Genomic DNA, 9,953 nt, shown 5'->3' on the forward strand with positions numbered 1-9,953 from the left:
AAAATGCTCTCGAGGTATTTTGATGTCATACACCGATCGGTCTGCACACGCAAACAAAGCCAAAACCTAGATATTTTAGGCAATATAGAAATCCTGGCCAGGACGCGTCCTTGGAAAATGGCACGTATGGTCACCCTAGAATACAGGTCAGACGAGCTGAACAACTGAAGCCGTTTACAATTGAAAACCTTTATTTTTGTAATTTCATTTGGTGCCACTAGGGGCAGCAAAGCTACGCATTTCATCTTAAGAAGTATTTGAGAAAGGCTTGGTCAAAATTAGATCTTTCCTTTTCTCTCTGTTCTCAGGATGGGATCCCACAACTGTACCCACAGCTGGACCTACAACACCTCCAGTTCTCTCAGACACCCATCAAATCTCTTCTCTTAAAGCAATCTCTTCCATGCCAGCCCATGGCACCACAGAAGATTCACCATCCATGTTCTCTGCGAGCATGGCTCCACGTGACAGAGGCTCTCCTGAAGTGCATCCCTCTGCTAAAGCCATTGTTGTTGTACCAACTGAAGCTAAGACAATTTCGGAGATGGAAACCACAACCACATTTAATGACTATGGCAGCTCTTTGGACAAAGACAGCTCCTTGGTGCAAGGGGTACCCCATGATGGTATGCCCCATTATTCAGATTCCTTCTTATTTTTCCAGCTACCCCGTCAGCCCGACTCAGAGAACATGCATCCTGGGTTGGATACTCCGCATAGGGAATCCAGTGGTGTGGAAGGTAGCAGCAGGTTTGACACGGATACTCCTGAGAGTGTGATTCCTGCTTCACCTGTGTTTGTTATAGACTTGCAAGGAGATCCAGACAAGCCACAAATTGTGTACAAAGATAATAAAACCAGAGCAAACATGACTGAAGAAAGTCTGGACTTGTCCACTTTGAAAAGCTCACGTTTAAGGGAAGAGAACTTGCAAGGCCAGCAGAATGAAACCACAAAGGACGTCAACTTTCCAATGGGCATCAATTTGTTCATATACAACATTACGCAGAGAAATCAATCAGGTAGGTCAGATGGAAGTTAAGAAAATTTCGTTGATGCAAAAAAAAAAAAAAAAAGTGTATATAGAAGCTAAATTTGACCAGAGCAAGACAGTATACAAAGATATAATACATTGACTTCTTGCTCACATGAACCAGTTTTGCTTGTCCTTTCATGTTTTGGTGTGGCAGTGTTTATCTGTGATTGTTGCTTGTCCAAAGCAGCATGTTGTAAATGAGTGACTTGGTTTAGGAAACACTGAGATGCAAAATGAATGTAGATCTTGGCTAAAGAGAGGCCAAATTTGGCTCTGTCAAGATGTCTGCTGCTGTTTTGCAAACAAAAGATTTGGACTTGGTTCTTCCATTTCATGCAATTGCTTTCATATTTGGTTTGTGCCAAATCTTTACCTCATCCAGAAGCATAGCTAAACTAGTAGTGCTGCCTATATGCATAAAAAGGAGAAGAGAGAAGAGAAAAAGATCTTCCATGTCTTCCCATGACCTTAATTGACTTCCCGTGTTGTTGGAAAGAGTGATGAGGTTGATAAACATCTGTAAATAGACTGCAGCCAGTGTTCCTGGCTGCAGGTCCTGTGGGTCGACATTAATCAGTTGACCCATTTATACCATTTGGTACTGTTAAAGGGGCACATACTATAGTAAAACATCAGGGAGAGACAGAGGTGTTGAGTGTGAGAAAGAGTAGCTCTCAAAGCCACAGACAAATGCCTCCTGGGTCAAATGGCAAAGCCCCTTAAAACAATCAGCGAAGTAATCACTGCAAGCTAATTACTTTTCCTTACCTCGTCCAGTCTACAGATCAGGTTACCATGTGTGGCTGCTAGTGGGTCCACCGAAGGAAAAGTATATTTTGTTATGCATGTTATTGAGGCCTTGAGGATGTAGTAAAATTTCTGGCTATATTTCACACATTTTAACTGCGTAATGTAACAGTAGCTGGAATGACTTTGTTTAATTTTTAACTATTTAAAAATGAAAAGGGTCTTGTAATTTTGCAATATAGTGACTTTAGGGTCTCACAGGGGACATATCACTGAATATAATTTATAATAAGCTTTTCGCTGTATATAAGTAGAGCCATTACTTATGTAGAAACAATAATCAGTAATATCTTTCTTGACCCGCCAAAATCATAACTGATGTGAGCATTTTATTTGCCTCAAGTGAGACTCTAGCCATTAAGTAAAATATATATGCAGTGCTAGTTTCTAAGATGTCTATAAAGTTATTTGACAAAAGTCCCCCAGGACTGGAATTGAAAACCAGTGACTTAAGTGTGTGTGCAATGTATTTTAACTATTTGTTTGCAGGTGATGCTGTTGATACTGTGGGAGTTGATGCTATTCTGAAATTCCTTGGAGTACCAGGGCTCTCTAGTCCACTTCTAACATCTGTTGAAAGTGAGCCACCTTTGGGCAGTGGAGACATTACAGGTGAAACATATCCATCAGCTTCTGTTACCATCACCCCAAAAGTGAGTTTCATTAACGGAAAGCACGAGCTGACTCTGAAACCGGACACTGACCAAACTCAGGAGGCTAGAGGAGACCAGTTTGACACTGCTATCCCACCAACAGAAGAAACCATCCCTGATGATATGATAGAAATACTTACAGAGGAGGCTGAAGGCACCACATCTTCCCCTGAGACAGATGAATCTGACTCACCGACCAGAAGCCCAATTGAGCCCCATTTCACAACAAAGAGCCTGGAAAGTATAACCCCGACAGAGTTGCCCACATTTGCAACCAAATCCTCAAGCCAGGAGATGACCCCACAAGCCATATCATTTAGCATGCACGAAGAAGGTTCAGGGATGCACACAACAGATGATGAAGAGGAATTGACCCCCTTGGAAGGTTCTGCGGATGACACACTTCCAACAACTAATGACCTATATGTGGTGGCTACCGACGAGACTGAAATAGCTGAAACAGAGAAGACTACACTGGCATTTGGGGTGGACTGCAGTACCAAAGGACCAATTGTTACAACTCCAGAATCCAGCACTGTCGAAATGAAGAGAACCGAGAACAGAGAAACGAAACCAGAAACAGAAGATTTTGAGGGCTCAACCTCCACTGAAGACGAGGGCTCGGGGCAAGATATATATGCAACAGAAGAATCAAAACAACCAACTTTATCTCCATCTTTCACTGTTTCATCTCACAGCTTTACAAGTTCCTTAACAACTACTCATCCCAAAGAGCCTAGGCAACCTGTTCATTTGGCTTTGCCCAGTACAGATCCTACGATTCAGGTGGTTTCAACTTTTCAAACAGAGGCAATCCCAGAAGAAAGCACTCCTTACATTACACACTCTGAGAAAGACCAAAACAGAAGTACAGCTAAGAGTCCTTTATTGGTGCCCGAGATTGAAAAAGATGTAAGTGCAATCTTCACCATCTCTGAGGACATCGGCTCTGGTGATCAGCCAACTGAAGCATTCTCTAAACAACCTTTCACTGCAACTACTGTTCCATCCCTTCTCATTAAACAAACTGAAGAAATGAGTGTTGATGCACATGATGAAACAACTAAAGTATTTGAAGGTTCTGCAGAAGACACAACACCACTGATTTTCACTAGTGTCCAAACTCAAACAAAATTCACAACCCAAAGTTCAGAGACCACCATTCTGCCCACTGATAGTCTTAGAGCAGTAATGTCTTCCTCCCAAGAAACTGTTCTAATCCAAAAATCACCATCAGAAGAGACAACCACCTCAGTGCAGTCATCAGAGACTTCAGGCTCCCAAGAAACTGTTCTAATCCAAAAATCACCATCAGAAGAGACAACCACCTCAGTGCAGTCATCAGAGGCTTCAGGCTCCCAAGAAACCGTCCTAATCCAAAAATCACCATCAGAAGAGACAACCACATCAATGCAGTCATCAGAGACTTCAGGCTCCCAAGAAACCGTTCTAATCCAAAAATCACCATCAGACGAGACAACCACCTCAGTGCAGTCATCAGAGACTTCGGGCTCCCAAGAAACCTTTCTAATCCAAAAATCACCATCAGAAGAGACAACCACCTCAGTGCAGTCATCAGAGGCTTCAGGCTCCCAAGAAACTGCTCTAATCCAAAAATCACCATCAGAAGAGACAACCACTTCAGTGCAGTCATCAGAGACTTCAGGCTTCCAAGAAACTGCTCTAATCCAAAAATCACCATCAGAAGAGACAACCACTTCAGTGCAGTCATCAGAGACTTCAGGCTTCCAAGAAACTGCTCTAATCCAAAAATCACCATCAGAAGAGACAACCACTTCAGTGCAGTCATCAGAGACTTCAGAGGAGACAACGCAAGAAATATCACTTTCTACATTTGGATTCCCAACTGAGAAGCCTCTCACCTCATTTACCCAAGTTTCCAGTTATCCCACCACCAGTGTTGTTACCAACTTAAATGTGAAAGAGTCAGTTCAGGTCTTGGATAGGGGAACTACTTCTGCTACAGAAGACGTTTTCACCACCCCCAAAGCCACAAGTACTGTGATATTTGAAGAGAATGTTGTAGATTTTGAAGATGTGGCGGGTCCCTCAATTGTTCAAAGACAACCATCATCCAGAGAAGAGTTCACCACAAGAAAACCAGAAGTCTGGACAGATTCCAGCTACACTGTTGAGAGCCATATGGAGGTTTTGCAAGGTACAGTTCCAAATATTTTTGTAACTCATACAGTATATTGCTTAAAGTGGTGTAAATGTTATTAAAATTGTTCCTCTCTTGAGGTTTACAACATTTTTGAATTACTCTGCTTTGTAGTCCACTTATCCATAATGGATTTGTCCATCCACTAATAGATGTTACTTTGACATTTCAGGTCTCACACTTTGCTCTGTCAGTGTGTGTGAAAATGGCGGAACTTGCTATTCTAATGGAAAAGGAAACATATGTGTCTGCATGCCTGGATTCAGTGGGGAACATTGTGAAAATGGTTTGAGGCCTTTAATATTTTCACTTTTGATGAACACGATTAAAGTTTCTGAGTAAAGTAAGACATTTTCATGTCCTAATTCCTGCAGAAATTGACGAATGCCAGTCAAACCCTTGTCGCAATGGTGGTACATGCATTGACGGGTTAAATGCTTTCAGTTGTGTCTGTCTGCCCAGCTATTCAGGAGCCCTCTGTGAGCAAGGTATGAAATCAACACTGACATGGTACTATACAATTTTTTTAATTGGGGTAATATATGAAATCCTTGAAGGAATCTTTTTGGGTTTTTTTGCAATTAAATGTGGACTGTGGCATGCTAGCAGGTTGCTAAGCAATTCTATCATATCACTTTCATGCTAACACATAATGTCTATTGTAACTTATGGTTTATTTTTCAAATGTTGCAATGATTGCATATTTTAAACATTTGTCTGCCTGATTGATTGCTAGGTTTCAATTGTAAGTGGAATAAAATATAACTCCTAAGTTAATGGTAGGAGCTGTTGGATGGAATATGTTATGATTTAGGGTGCTAGTTTCTAAATAGTGAGCAATGGCTGTTTAATAAATCCACTGAAGCAAACGGTATACAGTATGGTGGTCAGTCAGTCCAAACTGTTAGCATGGGCAAACCAAACCACAAATTTCACCACATCTGTCAGGCCTGATTCTCCAGAGGGTGTGCGGTATGGTGTCCAGAGGAATGAAAGTGGATTTGTGCCAACAATAAGGTTCAGAGAAAAGGTCACACAGTCAGCGACGGTAATGCCTCTTCCCTTACACCCACCACACTTCTCACAAATGCTGAGCAATTCGATGAGCCATTGCTGAGCCAACTGACTTAACTGGCATGGTCCCAGGAACATCAGTGAGGCTGCATTTTCCTTCAGTTGCCTCGTCATACTCATCCAGGCATGACTTGAGTAGGTCCCATATTTAGGTTGTGACTTTTAGAAGACTTCAGAAACTAATTAAAGCCAGCATGAAATGACGTTTGCAACACACTGAACTTCCGTAATGTGCATATTTCAGTGGAATATTCAGCAGAAAATTATATAGGCTAGTACTTTTTGTGTCCAATGAGATTTGAGTTGAAATTGGGTTGAAATTGACATGTCAGGCTATGATATTATTAGGAGTGCTTGCTAAGGCAATAGCAATAGACTGGCTTAGATCTACAGTGAAGCCATACTTAGAGACCAGGAGCTGGCTGTATAAACTACTTAGATTAGTCTTACAATTTAGTAGAATATTTTTTTTTCTGTAAGACTGGTCATATATTTTTTTCCTTTATAAAAAAAAAAAAAAATCAGTTACATGAAATGGCAGATTGGTATAATTTAAATATGAAAAATAAGACTGATTATCACTTGGTGAACTGCTAGTTGGTCAGATTAGTGCTTCTTGAGAGACTTAACATTGTGGCCTTGTTAATGCAACTGGTCCCAAAATATCTTAAGAGACATGGGAGTGGATCTAATAAGCAATCTCTTAGAATACCCTAGCAACCACCTAAAATACCCTAGCAACCACAAAGCGTAGCCAGACCTTCAGAGTGACTGCAGAAGGTCTGGGAACCTTGGCCGCTTTGAATGGCCAAGTACCACCCAAGATGTCATATGACTGACAGGTAAAGCAACCAATCACGTTTCGGTTTGTGCCGCATCATTTTTAGGGGCGTGGAAATGTCCCCACAATAACAGACCATGTGTAAAACTGTATTTTAAAGAGTCTATGCCGGCACAAACTTTACATATTTCACATACTTTTGAAAATCTAACGTTTAGGTGATCCTGATTGGCGCTCATTGTCACAGTTGTAAACACGACAGATTTCTTTTTTCGTGGGGGGGTTTGGCGTCATGGCATCTTTGTTTCCTGGTGGAACATTAAAGAATGCGACACACACGTCTCCTGGAAATCCTGTAGAATTCAACCAATCAGATGACAACTTTGAAACTCCCGAAGTGTTTCCAATTTTGTGTACCATATGCATCAGACGTTCAGCCAGTGGTCCGTGGGCGTGACGTCTGAGGCTGAGACTAAAAAGAAACGTGCTTAAGCATAAGACATTAGCAATGATATAGCAACTGAATTGTGTACAATAAGACCATGGGCATAATATTTGGTTGGTTTGTTGGATATCATGATCTAACAATATTTTTAACACGTTTAATAATCCAATGTTAATTTATACAAATGGAAATGTTAAATATGTATTAATATACAGTATGAAGAAATTAAGTTTAAAAGTTGCTTTAAAAGTGTTCTTCATTGTTCTTTTGTGTTAGCTATTGATTTAACTAATGATAGCATATACTGTAGAACCTTATTGTAATATGATACCAGATCTATATATTGGCTTTAAACCATTACATGAGGCTTGAAGGGAGGACAAAGTAGGTGCCAAATCTGCTGTAAATCTGATCATTTAGTCTGGTCATTGGCTTGGCATTGTTCTGTGTAGAGGTTAGGCTTGGATATGCTTGAAATGGAAATAAAATGTATAATGTGAGAGTTCAAATCACATTTACATACAGAGACTGTCTTGTTGGCATTCAGCAGGAGATTGGTTTCACCGTTAGTTTCCATTACCCATCAAAATGTTAAGTGAAGCTCTTCAAATGAAAACATCCCTTTTTGAATGGTCTGTTGTGGTTTTAATTTTGACAAACAACTCGTAAAAAAATAAAGTACTGAATCTCTTTTTCACATGGCTGTGGACAGTGTTTGAGGATGATGAAGTCAAGCCATTCTCCTCTGATGACGTGAAGCAGGGCTGGGATTGATTTTGACAACGGTTTCTTGGCCCTTCTTTGCTGTTCCCTCATTAAAGGTGAGGCCCTTAGGATTCTGGGAAGGCAATTGTGATTGGCACATGGGTCCATACTGGGAAAGCAGCTGGAATCAATTAATGCATCATAATTTGTCCAAGAGGCTCATGGAGACCCCTCTGAGTCACTTTGGACAAGCCACAGTATAGAAACTCCCAAACACCTGCCTGCATCTCACGTAGGACTTTCCCCTTAGCTTTCGACTATGAAAATAATCAGCTGACTTATGAATGAGAGCCACGTTTTTACTTTGAAGAGAGCTCAGGACTTGACATTTACGTGCACTTGCACTGGCTTGACAGTCGTGTTGGGCGTTGGTCCCCCAATGAATTGGTTCCAGCTTCATACAAAATATTGCTGCCATTAGTCAGCAGAGCTAATCTTCTCCATGCATAAACATCACCTCTGAGGACATCTGTTTTCTCAGGCTTTTTAGCCAAAGATCAGAGGAAATCGTAAAAAGCTGAACTCTTGCATTCCACATCATGTAAAAAAAGACCATAGTTTCACATTTAATACAGTTGTGTTTAATCAGTGAAACTGAATTTGGACCTTCAACGTTTAATCCGAAGCTGCTGCGTTAAACTTTGTTACATTGCGATAAATACAATATTTTAGCCAAATGAGCAAATAGCATGAGACAGAACTTTGGAAAACCAGAGTCCTTGTCGTGACCAAGATGCCTAGCATGGAAAAAGTACAAAAAAACGCTCAGTTTATTTCTGACAAAGAGCCAAAGTTGCTTGCAATGGCCAGATGCTAGACACTGACTAGTGGTTAAAGTATTTTTCCTGATTTGATCCATTGTCTATATTACTTCTAGGTCTTGCAATATAAGTAGGTAATTTAAAACCACCATGGATATTTTGTTCATATTTGCTCAGACCACAGTTTGACTACAGTTTTGTTTTTTGTTTTTTACTTAATTGTGCTATGCATCATGACATATTACATTTGGTAAATTTGGTTAAAACTATTTGTTGTGATTTATCATTACTTTAAAAAAATATGCAACTTAAGACAACTGAAAGTGGAGGGACAATTTACTTTCTCAAGTAGATTGAAAATTTGTATATTATTGTAGCAATTACAGTAGATTTTCAGTGGTTCTTGCTAATGTACATGCTCTATGGTATGATCTACTGGACGTTCAGGGCAAAGGACAAAGTGAGCACGTAGTGGTGTGAAATCAGTTAAAGAAAACAGCACTATGGGCCGTGTGTCTGAGATGATTTACTTGGCCTCATTTACTGGTGTTTTCTTTCCAGCCTCATTAGATGTCATTGTTTGCGTTTAGCTTTCACACTGAGCACTGCGGTCATTGGCGGGTTTCAGTCCAAGCAAAATGTTGATGATCTTCATTATATGGGATAGAATAAAAAGTGCTTTGCACTAGATTAACCCAGTTAATGGCCGAGCTCAAAACAGATGCGGTTCTATGCATCCATTCTGCACCATAACCGATTATACTTGATCTGAAAGACAGGCTTATTCATGGTTAACACAGAAGAAATACAGAGTCAATCATGAGACATCTCTTCTTTGATAAACTATGGGCACTGCGATGCTGCTTGTAGCTGTATCATGAATTACATAAGCATCTGCCCTTTGAACTGGGGGTGCACTGATGTGGCTAACATTGTGGATGCTTATCCAATGTTTTGCCTGTTTTTCTCATTTTTAGGTTTCTCATGTTTCATTTTCTGTCATTCAAACTTTCAGATACGGAGGTTTGTGACTTTGGCTGGCACAAGTTTCAGAGTCACTGCTATAAGTACTTCACACACCGGCGGACATGGGAAGCAGCGGAAAGAGAGTGTCGTCTGCAGGGCGGTCACCTCACCAGCGTCCTGTCCCATGAAGAGCAGCTCTTTGTTAATCGTGAGTTTATGATTTTATGAATGGTATTGCCAAAGCAGACATCAGTAATTTAATTGCTCACCCTTAATAGTTAATAACTCTTTTACTACTTAACTCTTTTAGTGTTGTACAGATGACGTATATTTGTAGGCCAACCCGGAAGTTCGCATCACCTTGGTTCCCTCGACAAAAACCCAAGATTTTTCCATTGGCTTTTGGATTATTGCCGAAAATAAGCTCTGTGACCAACAAAAGTTTATGATTCTTACACGTTTTGTTCATCATGCTAATCTTCA

At 40.5% G+C, this 9,953-nt stretch overlaps 1 protein-coding gene across 1 annotated transcript in view; it reads left to right on the forward strand.

The window, feature by feature from the left end:
• The window catches only part of LOC107658616 (versican core protein-like), a 22,756-nt gene extending 12,897 nt beyond the window's left edge, over positions 1-9,859 (forward strand). Inside the window, exons 7-12 of the mRNA XM_016447231.1 lie at positions 309-1,022; positions 2,333-4,675; positions 4,851-4,964; positions 5,053-5,166; positions 9,520-9,678; positions 9,781-9,859. Of these exons, the coding sequence (XP_016302717.1) occupies positions 309-1,022; positions 2,333-4,675; positions 4,851-4,964; positions 5,053-5,166; positions 9,520-9,678; positions 9,781-9,794 (3,458 nt within the window). The 3' untranslated portion in view covers positions 9,795-9,859. The remainder of the gene's footprint in view (positions 1-308; positions 1,023-2,332; positions 4,676-4,850; positions 4,965-5,052; positions 5,167-9,519; positions 9,679-9,780) is intronic.
• The last annotated feature ends 94 nt before the right edge of the window (positions 9,860-9,953 follow it).

The sequence above is a fragment of the Sinocyclocheilus anshuiensis genome, unplaced genomic scaffold (assembly GCF_001515605.1).
Source record: "Sinocyclocheilus anshuiensis isolate Anshui unplaced genomic scaffold, SAMN03320099.WGS_v1.1 scaffold343, whole genome shotgun sequence".
Lineage (NCBI taxonomy): Eukaryota > Metazoa > Chordata > Actinopteri > Cypriniformes > Cyprinidae > Sinocyclocheilus > Sinocyclocheilus anshuiensis.